Raw genomic sequence first — 24959 nt, 5'->3', positions numbered from 1 at the left:
GTCCCTTCAGTGCAGAACGCAGCACTCTTATCTCCACCAGTTGGGGTGGTGTTCCTTAATTAACTCAGACAATCACATTAGCTCCTTATGGAGCTGTCTGGCGCTGTTGGCTTGCCCTGATCTGGACATGAATTAAAACCAAGGCTTTTCCCGTAAGCACTGCAGACAGGCCACCGGTCCCATCTATGCTGAACATCTATAATCAGCATTTTAAACTCAAATGAGTAATATATATACCTGTTAAACGCAATCACCTATAAAGGGGATGCTTGTTAAATTTCCCCTTGCTGGTTTAGGCCAATCATTTCAAACTTGTTAATATTGTTTTGAATCTTGATAAGGCCATCCAATGTATGAGCTATTAGTTCAGCTTGGTTTCATCTCCCTATTTGATTTTAAAAATGCATCCTCTTGCTTAAAGGTAAACTTATGCCCTTTTCATTGCAGTCTCTGTAGTTGCAAAGTTGTATAGGAAAACAAAAATCATCCTAACATAAAATTATTCCCTAGTGAACCAGTTATAATGTAATATAAAGGTATTTTCTACTCAACTATTTTTCCTCTTTCAACACTAGCATCCCTGTCCTTCCCTTGATTCAACATCCTTGTCCATCTTCTTTTGCTGAGTGTAAATACATGGCAATTGGTTGCAAAGTGAATGGCAAATCTTGCCAAAAAACAAAAACAAAAATAAAACTGTGATTTCAGAGACCAAAATATTAGTAGATACCCCTTTATTAACTAAGATGGACCCCGAGGTTAAGGAAACAAAGTTACCTATGGGTCAAGGGTTCACGGCCCACTGGCATGGCGAATTTCTAAATTCCTATGGCTCTAAACTCCTCAACAATAGGAGCCCTCCTGACTCTGACTTCCAACCCAGACCACTACAAATCTGTTTGAACTGGCCTTACAAACATTCTTTCCTGATGAGCAATTGCAACCCATTTCAGCCAGTTCATAGAGGCTGCACACAAACTGTCCTTGTGTCCTATAGTTCACCTTTTGATGTTTCTTTATAAATTACCCAGCCTCAGAGCAGCGCAGTCCCTTATAGCAACGCAAATGGACTAACCCAGGGGCCATTGCTCCTTTCCCCCATCCTCCTCTCCACCTTTGCTGCGTCCCAACCAAACGTTCTATGGTTTTCCACCATCAGGTTCACCGATTTCCACACATTGCATCTCTTTTTAGCTTAGGGTTCCATATATTGCTTCTTCTATTGGGAATAGTTATTTAAATATCATCTTTAAAAATGTTCTTCTTAGAATGCTGGTCCAGGTGTTATATTCAGTGGGAAAAGGTCTATGATATCTCTCTTCCCTCTTATCTATTTCAGCCTTTTTTCCTAGTTTGGTAAAATATGTTGGGGAGCACTGACCGCTATATGCCCCACTTGGAAGGTTCCAGTACATATCAGTACTTTAAAGACCGAGGGGTTCTGCGGTCAGAAACTACACATTCCACAAACTGGCTTAACCAGAGCAGCTAATTAACATCTTGTGCTACTAACATTGTGTGGAACGCACTTCAGGGGACCCAGCCTCAGGATGATAAGCAGGTCTGCTGGGGACGCCTGTGAGATCAATCATCTACCTGTGCTGACTGTCAAGTTCACCTGTGAACTAAGAACTGGGAGAGAGCATTTGCATTTCAAGTGGCTTATTTACCCTCAGGATGACTATATAACTGGAGCTCAGTTTTATTTGCAGCGGAAGAAAAAAGCAGGGCCCTGGCTGGGTCAAGGGCCACCAATCCCACCTACCCACACGACCCTGCCCCAACCCTCAGCAGACCAGTGACCCCTTTCCCGTCGGCTGCAACTCCCCAGTGGACTTGGCACCTGGACAGGGGCGGCAAGAAGCCTCCGCCAGAGATCCCCACCAAATATGCCAAGGGGCGTGAAAACCATGAGCAGTCTGCTCAGACCTGTGGGACAAGGGGACCCTCTCTTGTCAGAGCGGTCCCCAGTGACGTGAGGCGCACCCGCAGCCTGGCCTCCCTGCTAGCGGAGAAGCAAAGCACCTGAGGGTTTCCTCTTTCTCAGTAGGGAGGATGGAAACTTCCATATGGGATAGAAGGAAAAACTAGGAAAGAAGCTAGAAATATACAAGGAAGAAGCGGGAAATCGAGTGGAAGAATATGACAGTCCACATGCCCGGAGCCGGTGACAAGGATGAGACTGTCCATGCCAGGTGAGGCCAGACTCTCTTAAACGGAGGGGCGTCAGACAGAGGAGACAACGCAGGTGCCAGCGAATGGGTGGGATACGATGCCCACCCCCGTCCCGGCTCCATCCTGCCACTCCCAGGAGCACGCTGCGTCTACTGTCTACTGTGTCGGTCAGCAATGCCCTGCAGCATTTTGGGATTCCTGATTTAGCCACCGGCCAGCTGCTTATGTCCTGGGCCACTTTCCCTAAGACTCACCCAGAGCACTTGCAACTTTCCCCTCGTCCTGATTCGCTGCACAAGCAAGAGATTCCAGCAGACAAAGCTGCACTATCCCTCGCGTGTAGCTGCAGGTTCACCCTGGGCTGCGCAGCTGAGGTTTCCTCCTGGCCTTCACTCTGGGGCGGTGCACGACTCTGGAGTGGCAGGGGGTATGCAAGACAGCTTGCTCACCTAAGCAGCAACAAGGGACAGGACTTGGTTTCTGGGCTGTGACGTGGTGCTTCTTACAGAAACAGGCTTGCGTGTTGGGCCTTAGCCTCTGATCAAGAGAATTATCAGTGCCCTTTGAACACAGCCAGAACAGCTCTGCTCGAATCTTTTTTGCATACGGCATTTCCCTGTGTGATTTTTCTTTGTAATTAGAAGAAAGTGTTTCTCTGCTGAACACCTCCCCAAACCAAAAATGAACTAGCCAACCAAACAACAAAACAACTGGCCAACCAGTCGACTGACCAAGCTACCTATCAAATGACAAAGTTTAAAACCATTGCTATATTATATGCACACACACACACACACACACACACACTCTTCTCTTCCTCTTTTCTGTCTCAAACACCTGGCCCCCAGCATGCCCATGCAACTTGGCCTTGGAACTGCTTAAGAAGCCACTGCTGGTGCCTAAGCTCCACCCCATTTGGTTTCCCACGTTGGTTTCCAGGTTTCCAGCCCCATGAACTGGTGACCAGGTCTTGGACTCGGTGTGGTTTTCGCTCCTTTGAGACCACCGCACTCCTGCAGTGTCTGTCACCTCTTCTGTGCCATGCCCCAGCTTTTAGGACTGCACCGTGGTCTGGCCTTACCTCTCACCTGCACCACCTGACTTGAATACCTACAGCAGCCAACTGGGCCCCCCAATTCTCAGCGCACTCAATTCACGGAGCCGCAATAATACTTTGCTCTGCTGTTCTCACTGCTTCTGGGCACCATTTGTTATTCCTGCCTTAACGCATCACGCGGCTGTTTCTGCCTTACGTGTGGTTTTTATTAACGCTAGGTCCTCCGGCAGTTCAGTGCATAAAAGGACGTGACTTGAGTTATACATGACTGTGTTGTCACTGGCTTCAATACTGCACGTATTGGACACTATTTGCATAAACATAATTCACCTCTTTAGAAGGGGGGGAAATTCAGTAAGGAGAAAGGTATCCAGGAGACACCTGGACAGCAAACACATCACCTTTTTGTTCTTACCATTTGGCAGTTCCGGAGTAGTTTTCCACTCTCTGAATAATTTATTACCACATTTGTGGTCTTCTTTATCCAGGTGGATATTATGTTCTGCTTATGGATAAAGGCCCTACTTCTCAGAGAAAGGACATAGCCAAGTTCTAGGGGGATCTGGCTGGACCTAGAGATGCCTGAGAGTGTCCAGATGGGCTTGAAGTTCCGCCGGGGGCACCCACCAACTGCAGGGAAAATCAGGGTCCTGATCTCTCCCCTGTCAGGTTAGAGAAAGCTTTCTTGAGGAACTGTTGCTGCCCTGGTAGAATCCTCCACCCAAACCCCTCCTCCCACCTCCTCAACTCCAAGCCCCTGGCACGGGTGGCCTTTGCTAGCCCAGTAACATCCCCTCCTAACAGAGGGGTCTTCGCTTCAGATGCTGTGGCGGATCCTATTTTCCAAAGGTGGTGACAACGATACCTCCCATTCCATGCTCTCTTCCATGAGATGATCCTGCCACCCTCCAGTCAAGAGGTGGCGTTGATGTCCCCCTGCCCCTTGAAACTGGGCAGGCTCATGACTGCCCTGACATACAGTATGGTGGAAGTGACACTAGGTGACTTCTGAGACTAGGTCCTAGAAGGAATGGTGCCTCTGCTGTGTCTACTGAGACACTCAGCTTTGGGGGGTCCTGAGCCAACACCACGAAAGCAGTCTGACTAGCCTGGGCCACCATGCTGTGAGGAAGCCCAGGCCACCCAAAGAGGCCACATGTTGTACTCAGGTTGACAGCCCCAGGCGACGTAGCAGATGACAGCTAACATCCACCTCCAGACATTGAAGGAAGACACCCAGATGATTCTAGCCACCAGCTGTCAAGCTGCGCCACCCAGCAGAGGCTCTGAACATTATGGAGCAGGAAAAAGCCATCCCTTGATGCCAGCAAAAGGACTGTTTATGCCATTAAGTTTCAAGGCAGCTTGTTAAATGGCAATAGTAGCTGGGAAAGATGTAAAATCTCGAATCCCACAGCAGGGTAAAATGTTAGCAACACCTTTACGACCCTAAAGGCACGAATCCTCTAAATTCTTCTCTTCTAGGACTCAGTGAGCTTTAAGAGCATGTGAAATCCTAGCCAATATAAATGCAGAGTTGAAATTTCATGGAGATGGGTTTTTATTCTCACTTCAATCAGACGGGATAATGGAGCATCTCCTACGCCGGAGTTCGCTAATTTCAGATTTGACTAATTTCCCAAGAAAGTCTGATAATCAAGCAGTTCTTTTTTTCCCTAAAACTACTTTGTCATTCAAGGGCTCTTTCCGACTTGGATCAGTTTATCATTCTGGATGGTTGTGAGGACAGGGGTCCCTTCCTGCACTGTCCCCTTGGAGAGCGCCTGCTGAGAGCAGATCTCAGACAGTCCACTCTGATCGCAAGAATGAGGATGACAATACCGCCATTGCCCACAAGATAATTTATTCCTTCCTTTCCCCTGCCTCCCTCCCTCCCTTCTACCAGCGCCTCACCAGGCACTGGGCTAGGTCCTGGGGACATGCAGCCGAACAAGACAGACATGAAGATCCCTGTCCTTAGAGAGTCCCATTTTCTGCCCAGATACTCTTTTAAATTCTTACATTCAGAATAAAAATAAAGCCACATGGGAGCCTGTGGGCAATGAGGATAGCTACCTACACAGAGCGGGATGTAGGTTTCCAGACTGACTCCAACCCTGGGCCGTGCAGGAGGGAGGGAGACGGTATTGAGTGCATGGCCAGCTGCCGTGTCCAACTCCCCAAGTCAGAGGCTTGGCGCACAGAGGGTTAGTTCTGATTCAGGTTTGCGGTTGACAGGTGACATCTCACCCCTTGGTGATTCCCCCTCCACCTCGTAGCTCTGCCATCCCTCGAAGCCTGGGGACCCCGTGCATGCAGCCCACGGAGCAGGGCAGTGGAGGGTGGAAAATGCCCACGTGCTCCTCATCTGCCTTGGCTGGCACATGTCACTTTGGAGAGAAGTCACTTGGCCCAAGGGATGCCGAGGGAGGCGGGGAGATGCCTGGACAGCCCCTCTCTGGAGCAACCCTGCGCTGTAGCAGGAGAAGTAGGATCTTGGCTTCGGAGTTACCCATCTCTGCCTCGCGATGATTTGACTTTGCCAGGACAGAGTCAAACTGGACACTAGTGGCTCACTTAGGACTCCCGAGAGCCGGAGGCTTGGCCAGGAAACCTAGATGGCCTCAACCCTCCTCTTTAGGGAAGATTTATCAAGCCTCATACACACCCAAAGAGGATTCTGCAAGATACATGTGTACATGCGTCCCTCAGTTTACCTTGTCAATCCCCTCCGCTTGCTACACAGGAAAAAACATCCTTACTAAGAAACAAGGGCACTCCCTGAGCTGGGTTTAAACACATCAACTTTCACCCACCTTCAACAAAACAAAACGCTTAAAACATAACCAAGAAGCCACTGAAAGACCCATCCTCCTACACTAATTCGTAATAAAATATTAACAAGCCTGTCTGCATTTTGTTGGTGGAGAACTTAAAATCTCTCTTTAAAAAAAAAAAAATTCTCTTCTGTTCCCCTCCCCTAGAGAAACATGTAGCAAAATAATGCCACATAATGGTTCTAATGACGTGTTCCTGCAACGAGGGAGCCTTAGTTTCCAGTGCGTTTAATTTATTTTATGTTATAAATTAATAATGTACGCATGATTCAGAGTAACTCATTAAACGGAAGTGTTATAAAATGAGGCGCTTAGGTAAGAAAAGCGTGAAATGAGCCTGATGTATTCCTGAATGTTACATTAAGTACATAAATCATCTTTGTTTTCTCTCCAGTTAAAGTAGAAAACAGGAGAGGAGGTAAATGTAATTAGCATGATTCTCTTTTAAAAGACCCACGGTGCATGAGAGTAAAATTTGCACGCACAGCAGAAAAGGCAGGTTCTTCTGGCCAATCTGATTTTTTATCTTTTGTGACCAAGTCAACCACACAGTAAGGGGTGTGGCCATGAAACCAATACACGCTTTCAGTAACTGAGAGCTTTCCAAGACCAAGTTTACAGGCAGGAAGACACGGGGAACCCACTTGTAGCTGGAGTCCCTCTTAGAACAGGATGCCTCAGGCTGGAAAACACATGGGAAGTTTCCCAGGGACCCTAGCTGCAGAGAGCCACCGTTTCTGAGGACCAGACCTGCAGCAGGTTGGGGGAGTCGAGGGAGGGCAGGCCTGGCTGGAGGGGGCCCGGGTGTGTGGAGGACACATCTCTCCCGCTCATGTTTGAAGTGGATACAACTGTGCTTTGGTGAAGAGGAGGAATGTGTTTGCAACTTTCTCCCCAGAGCCCAGCAGTGCAGGGTCAGAACAGGCAGCCAATGAACACTTACTGTGGGAAGAAATGCACGCGGCACTCAGGAATGAATGGGCCAGTGAGTGACCAGGGGCTTCGATCCATATTGCGGGGGGATGTCAAGGTAACCACAAGCACCTTCAGACAGACAGACAGACAGACAGACAGACAGGTTCCCAGCCTGAGGTCAAGGCCTCCCCCCAGCACTCCTTGCTCCTCTTTCTCTATATCATTCAGCACCATCTGACACGCTTAGTCCTCCTTCTGTATTGCTGGTTTGCCCACTAGAAGGGAATCTCCATGACAACGGGATTTCCCCTTGCTCTGGTCACTCGCTGCCGCAGCCCCAGCGCCTAGGACAGTGCCTGACATAGAGAAGGTGCTCGGCAGATTTCACGGAAGGAAGGAAGGGCTTTCTCTGTCCTCTTAGGATGGGGGTCCTGGTGCCTTGTTTCCGGAGCAGCCTCACCCTATAAAGAAGAACTGCTGATGGGAAGGACAGGCCAGAACGTGTCTGGGACTCAGGGAAAGAAAAGGCAAGTGAAGAAACCCCTCAGCTTGCATGGAAGAGCCAGCCTGCAGAGCGGGAAGGCAGGGAGATGCTGGGCATTGCTAATTAGGGCCGCCCTGGCGACGTCTGAGCACTCACCACTGGGCCTGGAAAAATTGCGCAACTATTTCCTGCACAGAAGATTTCAACACCCCCCCCCCATTTTCAAAATACTTGAGTTTGGTGAAAATGACCATTGAAATGCTTTTCATTAACAGAAGAGTGTGCTGCAGGCTGAAGAAGAAGCCGACAATTCAAAGCAAGAGACATAGTCTTATAATACTCAATCTTTGATTCACACTCAAAGTTCTTGCCACTGCTCAGGAACCAGGCACCCCCCCCAACCCACAAAACAACCCCTGGCCGTCATCCGCCTCTTATGAGAAATGGGCAGATATGCAGTAACCAGTTAAATAATTAGCACCGTCCATCCTACCTTTGAAAGCACCTCTGATCATATCAATCCTTTACTCAAAAGCCTTTGGAGGCTCCAATTGCCTGGAGAATCAAGCCCCAGCCCCTCGATCCCGCACCAAAAGCACTGGGCCTCCATCTGACTTTTGAGTCCTGAGCTCCAGCCAAGCCAGTCTGCCCCCAGCTCTTGCCTCACGTCCTCCTTGTATTTTATTCTTTTTTAAAAATCCTGTTGCTTTTCTCTCCCACTTTGGCTGTGAGGTCCTTAGGGTCAGGAGCAACATCTGTGTCATCTGCACCTGCCCAAGGACACGGAGGAGGTGTCTGTTGACCTGGAATGACCCCAGCCTCGTCCTCCACCCCAGTGTCTATAGCCACAGTGGCTGCATTTTTAAAGATCCACTCTGATCAGGGCCTCGATGGCTCCCACTGATATTCACGCCTGAACTAAAACTCCTCAGCCTGATGAGGGAGGCCTGCCAGGGTGTGCCCTGTCTAACCATCGTGTCTTCTCTCTCACCTCACCCCACTCACCTCCTACACCCTAGGGGGAGCTCCCTCGGGCTCCGTGCTCTGTGTCCAGCCTCTGTGCTTTCCCCAGGCTACTGTCTGTCCAGAATGTTCTTGACTTCCTCCTTCAGCACCTAAAGAGCCATCTGCTTGTCCTTAAACAAACTGTTCCCGGCTGATTGCCTCTAGGAAATCTTTCCACCCTGCCCCAGGACACATGCACCTGTCCAATCCCCCCTCCCCCCACTCCCTGCCACCAGCCCCGGTTCACCTCCCCACCTTGGTTATCTAACATCCTTACCAGGTTTGGGGCTCCTGGAGGACAGGGACCATTTATCATTGTATTCTTAGTGCCTTGCCTAGAGAAGGTAACTATTTTCACAATAACTATTTTCAGAACGAACAAAGCTCCAGATCGCAACTGCTCCACTCTGCTCCTTAGACTTTGAACAGTGGATGAACTTGACAGCCACAAGACGCGATATGGTTCCTGAGTAAGTGTGGGTGGCAAGGTACACACACACTGGGACCTTGCAGGATTTAAGATGAAAGACATCCAAGCTGCCCTTTCCCCTTTCTTGGCTCGAACGTTGTTCAGAGCATCCGAAGCAGCATCAACTGGCTAGCTTACAGAAGCCTGAACTACAAAAGGCAGAGAAACATCTGTCACCACTGTATCCTTCTCTTTTTCTGGCAGCCGCATGACAGCAGAAGGTCTCAGCATTTGCTTTGCAAAACAGGTCACTAGTGCTGCAAATTCCTGGAAGACCTCGGACAAGACTGCAAATGCCCCAGGTCCGCTCCAGCCTGATTTCTGCTGATCTCTTAGATCTGAGAAGCCATCCTCTTGTCCCAGGGTCAGAGGGGCCAGGAGGCTGTGTATCAGCACTCTTGTCCTCCTCTGTCTCTCCTGAGGACACACCCGATATGGCGTCCTCCCTGTGCCTCCCCCTGTGCACAGAGGTCCAGGAGACAGTGGTTCCCACAGCGCCCTCCAGCCTCTGGTGGCCGGAGCCCTCTCTGTGTTAGTTCTGGGCACTGCAGCTTCCAGAGGGCATCCTTTTGGTCAGCTGTCAGTGTGAAGCAGGGCAGATGAGGGTGGGCGTGCCCATCGTATGGGGGAAGGGAGGAGCCCACAGTATTATAGTTGGGTCCAGTGCTCACTGGGGAGACCACAAGGTAGTGGCTGAGTCGGGCTGAGAGGTTTTCCCATTTGTGTCTAATTCCTGACAGCAGTATCCGGTCATGAGAAGGCCCGATCAGTGTTCTAGAATGCCCTGTGCAGCCACCGGGGCTACGAGTTGATTTCTCCAAGACGAACACTTGCGCGGCGCCCTGGGGGTTAGCACTCCTGTTGTTTAAATAAATAGGCCACCACCAGGCAGTGAAAGAACGGGCTACATCCGTCCATATAGCACACAGAGGATGTCACAACACAGGGCTGGTTCCTGGCATGTTACAGTTGGTGGGGCACTTTCATAGATGGCGTCTCATTCGATGACACAGCAGTCTTTTGCGCAAGGTGTTGCGCACATCATCACCTTCCACGCTCCTACGGAGCATCCCCGAGCAAGTGGCAGAGGACTAGGGCTCAAACATCCTCCGGGCCCCAGTCGAGTCACTCTCAGTTCTGCAAAAGGAGGTGAGTCCTGATTCCGACATTTGGTCAGATTGGCAGCATTTTAACAAACCTCTAGCTGAGACTCAACAACTCCAGAGCCTTTGCAATTAATGTGCAGCCCGTGGCCAGTAGTACGAGCATCCCCTTGGAAACTCGTTAAGAAAACAGAATCTCAGATGCACCTAGACCTACTGCATGCGAGTCGGCCTTCAACGAGACGTGGGGGGACTCGGGGTGCGGCAGTTTGAGGAGCTCTGTGCTGGGCATCACGTGCCTCCCTCTCTCCGCTTTGGCTTACCTCTCTAGCTACGCCTTGGGAAGGAGCTCAGGTGGGGAGGGCTCGGAGAAAAGAAATTTCTCTCTGATTGCTTCCTGATTAATCGCAAGAAAAGCTGGTCTGTCTGTCCCCCTTCCCTTTCTGTGGAACAGATCTCTACTTTCTCCTTTTCTCACCGCCGCACCCTGCTCAACACTCTAGCCAAGAGACACAGCTCTTCAGCTGACTCTAAATCTTTCCTCTGGCATTAATTTTGATAAAAGCATGAAGACGGGAGATGTGATTTCAGTTTGCCTTGATTTCTGAGAATCCTAAAGTCTGTTTAAAGTCCTCCCAATCTGAGCTGTGACAGAGTCGTGATTTCCTAAGGAAGGTCTGTGATGTTAAAATTTTTTCTCTCCCGTTTTCGAGAAAGAGTCTCTCTTCGCCTCTCCAACGGGGTGCATGGCTTGATTGACACACCCAATAATTGGTTGGTAAATTAGCATTTCTGCTTAGCCACAGGGCCAATGCAGCTTACGAGCACAAAGATTTTTTTTTAAGAGGTAAAGCAAAGCATTATGATAGAAATTAAAAGCAAGGTTTCAACCACCTTCACTAATCAAGTTGGGATTACCCACCCTGCCCCCAGCTAACAGAGCAGCCATTGGAATTCTTTTGTGATTCTTTATGGACACTTTTTATAGAAAGATAATAGGCTGAAAGCAAGGTGTTGGTGTCTTTCTATGCATAACTAATCTCTTTCAATGATCTTTCATTTTTTTTCCTACCTTGACCTTTTAACCACCACTGATCTTGATTCCTTCTGTGTGGTTTTCAGCACAATAGTTGAAGTGGAGCCAGACCAGCCCTAAGTGGCTGGTGAGCCAGTATTTTCTGCAGGTAAGCGGTGGCCATGGTGCACATTTGGGACAGCAGCTGGTACTACCGTGTGGGGACCCTTTTTCAGCCTACATGGTTGAAAGTAGCAGGAAAGAAGCATTTCTTCTTCTCTCCCAGTAATTCTTTATCAAGAAAGGACACAGTCAACTCACTTTTAGTCTTTTGTTAGAGGCAGCAGCCTACTCTTCCAATCAGTTTAAAGAAAGACAAACTCCCAGTTATAATTAAATACATTTAGGGCTACTTAACTGTTAAATACATCATGTACTGCATATGTGCTATTCTCTGCGACTAGAAGCAGCCCATTATTTTACTCTTGCCTTTGGGACAAACTTGGGCCCCACTGAGGTTTCTAAACGTATTTGTTTCAGTCTGGTTTTGACTGCTGGTCCGAAGAGGCGCATTAAGTGCCTCGTTAGCAATTTCTGGCTGGTCCATGGACAGTTGGTTTAAGTCAACACTGACAAGCAGAATCCTTTGCACCAAATCCTTTTCACTAAGAGGGTCCGTGAGACTGGCTGTGTGACTCAATTCAAGCTCCATCAGAGCCCTTCCTCTAGGATTCCTGTTCTGATTTGCAAGTTGGTCTTTTAAAGAAGCCAGGCCAAATTCCCTCTGAGCATTAAAAAAGCATGGTGCCCACACCTCCATCTATAACTTTACTGGGACATTATGGTGGAATCCCAGAGAGAAATTCCCGTCCAAGTCCAGACCTCCATTCCCAAACCTCTTTGCTCCTTGGACGCAAAGATGTTTTTAGTTCCCTTGGAGTCTCTAAGGGCAACTTCAGAACCGGGTTGAAATCTTAAGCAGGTGGTCAATGGGACATGACAGTTTTATCGGGGCATGTGTTTGGGAGGATGGGGAGGAGGGAAGACTCCTCAACTTTCAATTTTTATTCACCTCTGGAACTGAAAAATGACAAGTTTCCAGGGCCTATGTCAACCTAGCCAGCATTCTTCCCTGGGTTTTTTTTTTTTTTTTTTTTTTTTGACTAGGTCTGAGCTGGGCCAGCCCTCGACACAACCCACGGGGGATCTACACCTTGGGCAAACATGAGATGCGCTCATTGGCACAGATGGGTGCCACGGGTCAGCACCCACAGCATGACTCCTGGGGAGGCCTGGGGGAGCCCTGCTTTATATTGAGGGAGGGGGTTGAGGTCAGGGTTACTGGCCTCCTTTTGAAAGGGACGTCATTCCAATGGACTTCATATGAGAAAACAGAGTCAACAAAGTCCCGACACTGCTTTGGTTTGGATCAGCACACTGCCATACTCAGACCCATGCAGTTACATACCCAAAGGAGGAAATGTCCTGGATTAGAAAGGAAATGAGTAAGGAAGTCTTTGTCGTGAACATCTCCACGAAAGACGTAAGCTACAGGGAGCAGCCAAGTCACCTGGCTCCAGGGACTTGCTGTCCTTACCCTGCAGAGCTCGGCTCCCACCTACCACTGGCCGGCTCTGGAAGATGCTGCCCGCTCCTCTGTCATCTAAAGGAGCTCCCGGACTGAGGGGCAGGAGGCGTTCGCCACCAAGAGAGAATTCTGCGCCTGAGCTCACTGAGCGAGCAGGTGCACTCGCCGAGACAGGTCACCACGGGCCCCTCCCACCGCCCTCGCGGCGCCGGCCACCAGGGGCAGCCCCAGGGGCGCCTACCTGTATCTCTGCTTCACAGACTGCTTCTCTGCGGACTTGCAGACGTGCCCCGCGTAGTACAACGGGAAGAACAGAAAGTTCCAGTTGGTGGCAAACCACGTCAGGGTGAAGGGCGCGTCGAACTTGCCGAAGGTCTGCTTGGCGAGCTGCGTGGAGCCGGCCCACGAGGCGCACACGCACAGCACGACCGCCACGCCCCAGAAGACCTTCTTGAGCTGCGCCCGGGAGCACGTCCAGCAGCGGCGGCTCGCTCTCCCGCCGGCCTCCGCCCCGGCCGGCGCCTGGGCCTCCGCCGGGCCCGGGGAGTCCCGGGGGCGCTCCTCCCCTGGGGAAGACAAGGGCGTGGTTAGGTGGCCCCAGACCTTCACCTCGGGCCCCCACCCGCAGCCCTTGTCACGTCGACTGGGGGCGCAGCTTCCCCGACAGCCATGTGATGCAAAACTGCAATAGAAGACGTTTGCACTCGGCCTTCCCTCCTCCAGGACCTTGGCCTTTCAAGCGAGGTCCAGGGGCCCGGCAGCATCAGCATCCTCCCCTGCCTCCCCCAGGGAGCTTGCGGAAAATGCAGACTCTAGGCCCCACCCCACAATCCTGAATTAGAATCTGCATTTCCGCAGGTGATCTGCAGGCTTTGGGGAACGCTCCTCCAGGACAGAGAGGCTGAAATATTTTCACTCTTGCTTGCGTGGGCGCCTCGCTACTGGGTGCTGGGTGGTGCTAGCAGCCCCTGCAGCAGGAGGTCTTGACCTCTAAAGGGTCCCAGGACCTTGGCAGAAGCTCCTCCCTGCCCCATACTAAAAGACACAGATGCCAAGGCTCTCCTTTTATTTTGCATGTACAGCAAAAAATAGACTCCCCAGCCCCTCTTATTTTTCTATCTGCTTTAACTGGCTTCCTGCTGACGGCCTCCAGTCCCACTTCCAAGCTTTACTTAAAAACCACAACCTCTGGCAGCTGGTGTGTGAAAGGCCACAGACACCCCATTCTGGAGCTGTGTGATTTCTGGAAACCGGGCTGCAGCCCAAAGCCTGTTCCCGCAGCCCATGAGAAGGTGAAAGGCGTCATTGTCCACTGTTTGCTTTTCATTCATGACTGTGCCTGTCGGTCAGCTGGAAATTTAAACGGAGCTGTGGCTGGCGTCTGGTTAGCTTTTGTCAGGTGTAACGAGGGGCAGATGAAAATTTCCAGAAGGCAGCGTGCTTGCCTTTGATGTGTCCTGCCTGGAACGTCACTGAACTGAATCGGGGGACACAAGTACTAAGAGACCATCTTCACTATAGGGGTCCAAGAAATGAGTATGGAATTTATCGGAGTCAAGTGTACTCTCTATAAATATTGTTTAAACTTAACAGTAATTGAAATAACTTTAATAACATTAAACTGTGTTTGATATGTCGTACTTTCTGAAACATTATAATTCTGAGAAGCAAAATCTTGATTCAATGTAGCCTATTATGCAGGTGTTAGCTAATACTATCATTAACTGCCAGCCCTGGGTGTATCTGTTTGAGCCAAAGGTAAATCTAAGTGTTTCATGGCTAGTCAAGGAGAGATAATGTACTTCATTGGCCTGAATTCTGTTTGACACCATGTCTATTATGCTTCATTACCTGCTTTATTAATAATTAATCACCCTCCTTCTCTTACTTCGCGTGTGTGTACATATCCTAGTTGGAAAGCTCTTGGAAGACCAAATGTTTGGCCACCCTCTGTGCTTCTGACAAGTTGTCTGTTCGTGCCTGGGCTGCAGGGCAGGAAGATGCAGACAGCAAAAGGGAAGACAGACTCCCCTCCTTTTGCTTTCTGCCCTCCCAAAGGGACTTCTTGCCTTTGCTCACAGTGAATTCCCACAACGTGAGGCAAATCCAGCTTCAGACAGAAGCACGCACATTTCAGTTTACACACGGATTACCTGCCATTTTGAATTAGCATCTGTAGCCTTTCGTTATCGGGGTGATTTGCAAGGTGTGCTGGAGGTTAAGGAGATTTGTCACTCTCAGTATCACTGTCAAAAACTCGTCCTGAAAAGATGATTGTGGAGATGAAAAAAAAAAAAAAAGTCCACATAAAAATAAAATGCAGTTTCACTGGAATAACTCCCAACATAAGAATGGACTCCAAAGGAGGTTGGATAAATTCAGGCTTCCAGCATGTTTCTTCATTTAATCTTTTCATTATGGCAAATTAAGCTTTAAAATTTAGAGAACTAAGCAATGACGCTGCAGAGCTTTAGCAATGAAGGAGAAAATCATGTAATTTTGTATTGCTAAATTGTTTCTATGGATTTGGATTAAAGAAGTTATTCTCCAACTTTGTAGCCTCTCTGGATCCTCTAACCAAGGGAATATAAACAGTACACAAACACAATGACACTCAAAACTGAACTCAGTACTATATTATTTAAAAATGACCACATATAAGATAGAACAACATTTTTCAAAATGTAATTCAGTTAATAGGCATAACAAGAAAAAACGATTCCATGGTCAGATAAGTTCGGAAAATACTAATTAGAACAGATTTCTTTGCTGCAGGAATGTTCAGGGATGAAAGACATTTTAAATTTCCAAGAGGCCGCTATAGAATGCATGCTTCCCTTATTATTTAATTGTGTAACACCTGTGGTAGGGACTAGGGTACCCCAGAACGCACTTTGGGAAACATTGGAATAGGCCCATAAAGAATAACGGACAACCAAACCTAATTCACTGCAAACCTTTCTCTGTACTGAGCCTCTTACAATAAAAACCACTTATCAATTTTGTTACTTCACTCAATGTTTCTAGGCGCATCGTATCTCACATAAATGAAAAATATTCTTTATAAGTATATTGCAAAAATACTGAATATCAAAAAGAGAAGGCAATCAATAATAATCTTAACACCCAGGGATGTCACTGTTGATATTTTGCTGCTGCATTTTTTCTACTCTTTTGTGTGTGTGCAACACACATACACAAAGCTCTCAAAAGAAGATGCCCCCCCAACACGGACACACAAACCCACTCTCATACTCACACAGCAAAATTGGGATCATAGTGTGTTTTCATCCTTCATTTATTTAACCTTCTACATAACGGCATGAACTCTATAAATTGCACAGGGCTGTGCGCAGTGTAATGCACCCTAGGAGCATTTCAATTGGCCAGGAAATCACTGTGAAGCATTTGCCCGGTGCCAAGAGCTTTGGGTGGTCTATAAATAAATGTAAAGCATGATTACAGTTCTTCAGGAACTGACAGTCTATTTGAAAGTGACAAAACAGACCATGAAAGAATTCACAGAAGAGTTACATGCAAAATGGAGAGATTCTGACTATGTAGCAGGAATTCTGCAGACAGCGTGGCCAGTGTGAGCTGGGGTAACAGTAACAAGAATCAGAAAAGGCTGAGGCTTGGCCCAGGCCTTGGAGGGTAGAAAGACTGAGTAAAATGAAGAGCAAAGTTCAGGGACAGGAATACACGTGATCTACTCCAGGGGCAGTGAGGATGATGGTGAGATCTGAAATCTGCTGCCACCTCGCCCCTCTGTGACAACACCCAATCTTGCTTTGCTGAGGCATGACAGCCAGGGGAAACTGCCAGGTTTGGCCAAGGGATTGGAGCAAATTCAGATGTCAAGTGACCCTACTTTATTAAGGAAGTGCAAGCTCCAATGTCCATAACAGAGGGATAGAATTAGTTAAAGAATAAATGTGGAGGACACACCGAATTTGGTTAGCAGATGCATTTATTCTCCACTATTTGAAATGCAAAAAATGCAACCTACACTCTGAACCATTCTCAGGGTTATTTTCCATTTATGCACAAACAGGTTTCAGATGGAAAGAACTACAACAAAGAGGGCAGTATCCGTTCTCGGAAGCCTTTCAGATCTTCAAGTGCAGGAAACTTTCCTTTACTTTTCCCCCTCCTAAATTGCAAGTCAAGCATTGACTTTGATTTTACTCCTTTATCACAGTTGAAAGAGGCAGTGCAGATTGCCTCAGAAGAAATCAATGCCGAATATAGCCCCAAGCTATTTCCTGCCCTGGTTCATCTAACCATTAGTATAGGACTAGAAATACTATGTATGTCATTCTAACCCTCACTCTCCAACACCTCTTCCCCAATAACAACCCCTCTGTTTATGATCTTCTTGTGCCTTAAATTCTAATCTTTAGCCAGAAGTTCTGGGAGCAAGAAAAGTAGATTATACATCCTGGCCCAATGCTTCTGCGGAGAGATGCTGTAATTGTGGATTCAATCATCTCCTGGTATTTGTGTCACCTCTGAATGCTTTGTTCATGCTACTTAATTCACCCATAGCTGTTGGAGAACAGGTGGGCTCATGCCAGTTCTGTTGCCAGAGGTGCTTCTATTGAGCATTTGGAGAAAGTGTGTGTGCGTGTGTGTGTGTGTGTGCGTGCCCACACACGCGCAGGAGTGTTCTCTTGGGCACCTTGGCTATGTCGTGGCATAGTGAGACGTAACCATGCCTGTGTGTGAGCTTCCATTCTAAGCTGTGTCTCAGAGTCCTGAAGGCCGTCAAAGCAATTTACTAAAGCTACGCATCAGTCCTACCACCTGCAAAGTCACACTTCCTGCTTGTCTCCTGCCTACCAGGGATTTATAAAAGAGTCACACTCTTTGGTCAAACAGAAATAGTACCTAGAGGCAATGTCTGCTCAGCAGAAGGAGACTAGGTCATAACAGGTGAGTTGGAGGTCTAGTTCAGCTGTCAGCTGATTTGGCAACTCCTTCTCCCATGAGCTGTCCACTGCTTTCCCCTGAGAAAATGATAAATTGGGTGTTTTTTATGTTTATTTAGTGAAAGTCACTTCTACGATGAAAAGCAAGAAAGATTGAAAATCATTTGCTCTCATCTAATAAAATGACTCTTCTGGAACTTCCAAGAGAACACTAATGTTTCTTTTATGAGGTTCCCTAAGAATAAGTAGACCCTTGTTGACTCCCTCGATGGAAAAGGCTCCAGGGGGTTTGCACTTACAAGGTGCCAGAGTCCTTTCTTAGAATAATGGACCCAGAGCTGGAATCGAAGACACCTGTTGGCTGGCATGAGCCAAGCCTCCTGCAAGCAAAGGAGATACCATTGGGAGGAGATGCCGCTCCATTGACATCTACATCAATAAAATCTACAGTTATTTTTTTTACAGCTCTATTGAGGTATAATTTTCATACCATAAAATTCAGTCATTTTATGTGCATAATTAAGTGGTCCTTAGCAAATGTGTAGAATCGTGAAACCGTTACCATGATATAGTTTGAGAACATTTCTATCATCCCTAATGAGTTCTTGTGCCCAGGCGCAGTCTCTCCCTCTTCCCACCCTCAACCCTAGGCCACTACCAATCGGGTTTCTGTCTCTATAAAAATTCGCTTATTCTGGACATTTCACATAAATATGGCAGAGCTTCACATCTGACTTCTTTCATTTAACATAATGTCTTTGGGTTTTATCCATATTGTAGCATGTGTCAGCAGTACATTTTTCTTATGCCTGAATAAAAATAATATATTCCATGGATATACCAAATTTAGTTTATCTATTCATCTATTGATGGACAGGTGGATTGCTCCCAGTTTTGGGCTCCCGTGGATAATGTTGCTGTGAACATTCACGTGTAATTTTTGTGTGGATATATGTTTCTATTTCTCTTGAGTGGAGCAGTTATGTTTTTAGGATACGCATCCAACACATCTTTATTGACAGAGCTACTGTGGGGCACAGAGCAGACAGAATCTTCCCCTGGTGGAGCTTGCTTAGTCCAAGTGGCAGCAGTTAGAGTGCCCATATCTTAGAGGCTTAAGTGCCTCTAATTCCATCCAAGCAGGACATAGTTGAGAGCTGCTCTAGGGACTAGACTTCCACTCCGGCCTCCCCTTTTTGCTAGACTGCCCAGAGAAAGACAGGGCCTGATAAACAATTTCCCATTTATTGATTACTGATGGATATACCAGCCCAGGGCCTGAAACTAAATAGCTTTTACAAAATGAGGAGCTTGCAAAACGAGGAGCTTTTGTTTATGGCCACTTGCAAGTGTAACTTATCTTCCAGAAAATGTAATTCAGAAAATGTAATCGTATCTACTCGTTAAATACTTGCTCCGTGAATTTATGTGTGACTTTTTTGGGTAAGCAGTGGTGTAGAGGAAAGGGAAGAAAGAGACTTGCAGAAAAGGCTGTCACACGTATAAAGCTACTTCATGCCCCAGGAGTCCCAGAGCAACCCTCATTTCACATATCCCAACTCATCATGCCATCTGTGCTTGCCAGATGATCTGTGTGGATTTCTGACTTTGGGTCAGAAAATACTCCCACTGTTCACACATGGCTGAGGCCACAGCCATGCTCCTGGCTAGCACAGGTCCCAGGGCAAGCATGGGATCTAGGGATAATTGAACTTGAATGTTGGCCCTAGGTAAAGGAGAAGGAGAGGGTATAGGCAATTAAACAAATGGTGGTTAAACACCCAGCATTTACCCCACACTCTCTGCCAGGAGCTGTTGTACATTCTTTTATACCTATCATGACGATGCCAGTCTGTACGATTATTCCTCTTTTGTAGACTGGACAGCTGAGGCTCTGAGAGTTACTATCCCCAAGGACACAGACCAGTGAGTGGCTGAGATGTAGTTTTAATGCGGGTCTGTCTGACTCCAAAGCATCAACGGGAGCGGGCTGTGTTCACATTCTTCCCTTTGAAAGCTGATCAGGGCCGTGGTGCTGAACACCTCTGCTGGAACTGCCCGTCTCTAAAAAGGGACTTCAGGTTTGCAGAGGATAGACTCCGTTTTTTAACATGGAAAAGGCTGCGTGTGTATAGGACTCTGGGCTGGGATTTGCTGTCCTGGATGGAGGGCGTCACGGACTGAATGATTGTGTTGTCTCCAAATTCATATGTTGAAGTCCTAACACCCAGTGTGGCTGTATTTGGAGATGGGGCCTCTAAGGAGGTAATTAAAGTTAAATGAGGTTTTAAGGGTGGGGCTCTAATCTGATAGGATGAGCGTCCTTATAAGAAGAGACACCAGGGAGCTCACTCTGGCTTTATCTGACATACACATACAGAGAGGAGGCCACGTGAGGACACAGAAGGCTGCTGTCCGCAAACCAGGAAGAGAGCCCTCATTGGAAACTGAATTTGCCAACATGCTGATCTCGAACTTCCAGCCTCCAGAACTATGATAAACAAATTTCTTTTTTTCAAGCTATCTAGTCAATGGTGTTTTGGTACGGCAGCCCGAGCTGACTAGTCCAAAGGGGATTAGAGCAGAGAGTGTGCTGTGCTTGCGAAGGTAGAAGGCATGGATCGGAAGCTACCACTCTGTAGGATGTGAATGACAAGCTGCAGAAGGTAGAGTATTGATTGTGATAATCTAGTAGGAGAAGAAATAACTTCATTGCATTAGACATATTAGGTGCTATCTCATATTTGTTTGTTTCCTGTGAATTGCTTAAACCTTCATTGTAAAGTGATTCCTCGAAGCAGTGTGCAGAGACAAAAGAAAACATGGTATCTGTGAAGTCGTTTATTAAAAAAAAAAAAATGAGTGTTTAGCACTAGGAAATTATTTCTCTGGTTGGGATAGAGAATTGGGAGGTGAAGGAAGATTGCTTTTTAGGGGTGGAGTGAAGTGGTGGGAGGCTTCTCCAGGAGCCTCCTGAAGTTCTACTCTGAAGAGATCTGAGAGCTGGTGTGAGTCGGGCTCCCCCCAGCCGCTGTCCCCTACAATCACCACCATCTTGGTAATCAGACTTTTTTTTTTTTTTTTTTTTGAAACAGAGTCTCGCCCTGTTGCCCAGGCTAGAGGTGTCAGCCTAGCTCATAGCAACCTCAAACTCCTGGGCTCAAGCGATCCTTCTGCTTCAGCCTCCCAAGTAGCTGGGACTCCAGGCATGCGCCACCATGCCCGGCTAATTTTTTCTATATATTTTTAGTTGTCCAGCTAATTTCTTTCTATTTTTAGTAGAGATGGGGTCTCGCTCTTGCTCAGGCTGGTCTCGAACTCCTGACCTCGAGCGATCCGCCCACCTCGGCCTCCCAGAGTGCTAGGATTACAGGCGTGAGCCACCGAGCCCGGCCCCGTACCGGCATTTCCATCTTACTCCCATTTCCTTAGAGATCCCCAGAATAGCTTTCTTTTTTTTTTTTTTTTTTTTTTTTTTTGAGACAGAGTCTCACTCTGTTGCCCAGGCTAGAGTGAGTGCCGTGGCGTCAGCCTAGCTCACAGCAACCTCAAACTCCTGAGCTCAAGGGATCCTCCTGTCTCAGCCTCCCGAGTAGCTGGGACTACAGGCATGCGCCACCATGCCCGGCTAATTTTTTCTATATATATTTTTAGCTGTCCATATAATTTCTTTCTATTTTTTTAGTAGAGGTGGGGTCTCGCTCTTGCTCAGGCTGGTCTCGAACTCCTGAGCTCAAACGATCCGCCCATCTCGGCCTCCCAGAGTGCTAGGATTACAGGCGTGAGCCACCGCGCCCGGCCCAGAATAGCTTTCTAATGTCCAAATAACACCACGTCATGCAGCGGATTTAAGACAATCCCGGAATGCACGTGGCCTAAGGTGAATCACGGCTCTTGGGAAAACGACTGAGGATGGATAAGCTCTAAACAATGCGGTTTGCGCCTCGGGGGAAGAGTCAATGCTACTTCTGGGAGGGAGCAGAGCGCTGTGTTTCAATACCTGGTCTGCAAACATCTGAGCTTGAGGGGATCAGTTTTAATCCGCTTGCCCTGCTAGTCATGGCCTGTGCAGCCTGCTGGAATTTCACCATTTTTGTGACAGGGGCACATGGCACCTCTGCACACACTGCAGGCGCTCATGGGTTGTAGACCTGGTGATATTGTGGTGCTGCTAGTGACCCTGACGCAAACCCAAACAAACGTGTACACTCCTCTTTTCTGATGCTTTTCCTTGCCAGGCGGTTAGCGTCTCCAGATCCTTCTACTTGTACGTCGTGCGTGGACTGGAGTTCAGGCTGTTGGAACTCACGGGGCAAACCTTGGTTTTATAAGAGGGCAGGCTACATGCAGGGCGGCCTCCCCAGGCAAAGAGGCTGCAGTCGAGGGCTTTTTAGGAAGGGGGCCCACTAGTGCCTTCTCCAGGGAGGCGCTGGCCCAGCAAACTCATCATGGCAGCCCTGGGTAGCTGCCAGGTGAGGATGACACCTCTGGTCATCCTCCAATCAGAAGAGGCATGTGTGTTTTGGTTGGACAGAGTAGTAGATGAAAATGAGCAGAAGAATAGAGCAAAATTAAAACACCGTTTTTGAAAACATATCTTCAGTCCTCAGTGGAGTCGCTGAGCATCAATAAGGCAGGAATGAACTTGCTCAGTCAGGGACCCAAGTGTTCAACATGACCTCCTGGCTTAATCTCCTGCCCAAGGATAAGCATTCTGCACCACTGAAGGGTGAGGTGGCTGAGAGCATTCCTGGGCATTGAGGCTTTAAGCACAAAAACAGCTGGGGCCAGCTGCAGGCAGAGCTGGGAAGAGAAACACAGCTTCTCTTTGCTGTCTTTCTGTTCTTTTTGTGCTATCTAGTAGGCTGGGAGCCCATCTCAGGTGCGGTAGCTTCTTGCTGCTGAAGATTCATGGAGCGAGTTGTACTCACGTGTCTGGCCTTTCCACGCCTGCTCAAATACCAAAACCCACCCTCTGAAAGTGTGCGTATGGTGTGCACACATTCTCTGTCTCGGACTACAGCTAGTGAAGAGTTTTAATCAGATAAGCCAATCTCTGCTAACGAGGCGGCTATTTAACAGACTCCATAGAAGGTTCCTGCTGAAAGAGCCAAGGGAAGTTCTATTCTGGTCCCTTTTCTCTGCAGCAGGAGCAGCCCAGGCTCCGAGAGGTGAGGCAACATGCCCCATATATTAATTAGCTAGTGGGGGAGCAGAAGATGAAACTTGAGTGTCCCGACACCTCACCCATTGTTCTTCCCTCTAGACCCTTCTCCCGAGCTACGTGATGTCTTAACCCGTGGATACGTATCACTCGCCAAAAAGGCTTTTAAGAATTAAATCTCTTCTTGGCTCTCCCAGTTGAGCTATTTTGAACCCTTCCCCACCTCTTTGAACCTTCAGTCCCCATCCGTCATTCTCAGCAGACGATGCCACTTCCTACTTTACAAAGAAGCTCAAAGTCACCAGCGCACGTCTCTCAGCTTCCCGCCTCCTCCGCATCTCCCTGTTTCTCTGTGTCTTTGCTCAGCATCTCCTTTCCGGCTCCTTGTCGAGGCTGATCACTCCCTTTCTCGTCTTGTGCTTCCCCCCAGGGCCTGCTGTCTCCTCCTGGCCATTGTTGTCTCAATAACCTTTCTCTCAGGCAACCTCAGAACCAGTCCCTTTCTTCCGGTTTATAGAAACTCTTGGTTCTCTCAAAAGTTCCCCCTTAAGCTAGCATAATTCAGACCTCTCTCACTGTCAAACACTTTTTAAAAATATTAATATTATTATTATTAAATCTGCTAAATGTTCTCCAGGATGTCAAACACTTTAGCCAAGTATCCTGCAATGGCTCCTCACCCCCTAAGCACTCCCCCTTTGCAATCCGGCCTGCAGACCAGCACCCACTGAAAATTGTTTTTGCAAAATTGCCTTCTCTTTTTGCAAATGCTGAGGTTGCGTTTGACACATCACTCTCCCTCCTTCTTCTTGTTTACCTTCCCATAATTTCCATGATGCCATGTTATCTGGGTTCTCTGGTCCCGGCCGTCCAGACTTCTCTCCTAGCTCCCTCATCCCCCAAACGTGTGTGGCCACCAGGATTCTGCACTTGCCCGTTCATTCCAAGTCACCTGATTTGTCCCTAGGCCTTCGCCACCTCTTTCTGCCACCTCCTGGCTCGCTACTCACCTGCATCTGCAGGCACTGCCACGGCCTCAAGCTCACCATGTGGAAGTTTGAGACTTCCCCATCTCGCCCTCCCACATCTGTTCCCTCTCTTAACTTTTTCTTTTCTTTGCTCCCTTTCCAGCTCTCCTACTTTACACCACGTTGATTCCTCCTCTGTCCCATCCTTGTCCTCACTGTCACGTGGTGTAGTGGTTAGAACATGGGCACACCACGTGGCTGCTGTCTCACTGAGTGCGCCACCCGACTGCCCTGCACGCCACGTCCTCACCTGCACAGTGGGAACACCACTGGGACCTACTGCACGGGGACGTCGTGAGTAGTCAGCGAGCAACTCAGCCTCGACCGCTGCAGTCCCTTCCCAGCGTGTCTCCTTGTCTGCAGTGGACGCTTACCAGCAGGACTTTTGAACTTGATTTCACTGTACCTCTTCAACAGGACACGTCCATGAGCACACGCGCGTGCGCGCGCACACACACACACACACACACACATGAAATAAAAGTGCCTCAGATCAACTCTGACTCTTATTACATGTGATAGACTTTGGAAGTTTTTATTCTATTCTAAAAAAAAGATTGCATAGCCCAGGTTGAGCACCACTGCTACACACGACTGTCTTAGTTTCTCACGCTCAGATGGTGTTTTCTTCTCTTCTCTGGCTCCCTGTGGTCCAGCCCCCCCCCCCCTACACTTCTTTAGATGACCCAGGCTCTGGTTCCAGCAGATGCTTACAGGTCTCCAGGTGACACCCCTCCCTAGCTTGTACCCTTGTCTGGGGCTCCCTGTGCCAGGAACACCATGTTCTTAGCTCCCACCTCTGCCAGCAGAGGGCAAGGACAACATCCTCCGCCATGTCTCCCCGTCCAAGCAGGAAAAGTGGTTCCAATGAATGTACAGTCATCATCTGCAGCTGGGTGAGGAGAATTCTGAAGCCACATCCGGACTCAGCAGGAACGAATGTCCTGTTAAATTGTGTCATTTTGGCAAAGAAGGGAGTAATGGTGCCAAGCAAGAGCGCTACATAGTGGCCATCTGTGCTCTGGCCAGAAGTGAGCTTGCCCTCTGCCGAAATGAAGCATTCATGTTATGTTCCTTCTATGGAATTAAAAAAAAATTACATTTCAACATGTAATCTTTATCTGTGTGCATTTCTGACGCCGCTCACTTGTTTGGAAGCACTTTTGGATCAAGGATTGTATTTTTCTC

At 48.1% G+C, this 24959-nt stretch overlaps 1 protein-coding gene across 2 annotated transcripts in view; it reads right to left on the bottom strand.

Annotated features, from left to right (window-relative positions):
* Positions 1-24959, bottom strand: part of SLC35F3 (solute carrier family 35 member F3) — a 240177-nt gene that overhangs the window by 51548 nt on the left and 163670 nt on the right. For both annotated transcript variants that reach the window (XM_069484694.1, XM_069484695.1), the window contains one exon: positions 12890-13214. In XM_069484694.1, the coding sequence (XP_069340795.1) occupies positions 12890-13214 (325 nt within the window). The remainder of the gene's footprint in view (positions 1-12889; positions 13215-24959) is intronic.

This window comes from Eulemur rufifrons, chromosome 11 (assembly GCF_041146395.1).
Source record: "Eulemur rufifrons isolate Redbay chromosome 11, OSU_ERuf_1, whole genome shotgun sequence".
NCBI lineage: Eukaryota > Metazoa > Chordata > Mammalia > Primates > Lemuridae > Eulemur > Eulemur rufifrons.
This window is presented reverse-complemented; position numbering and strand designations above follow the sequence as displayed.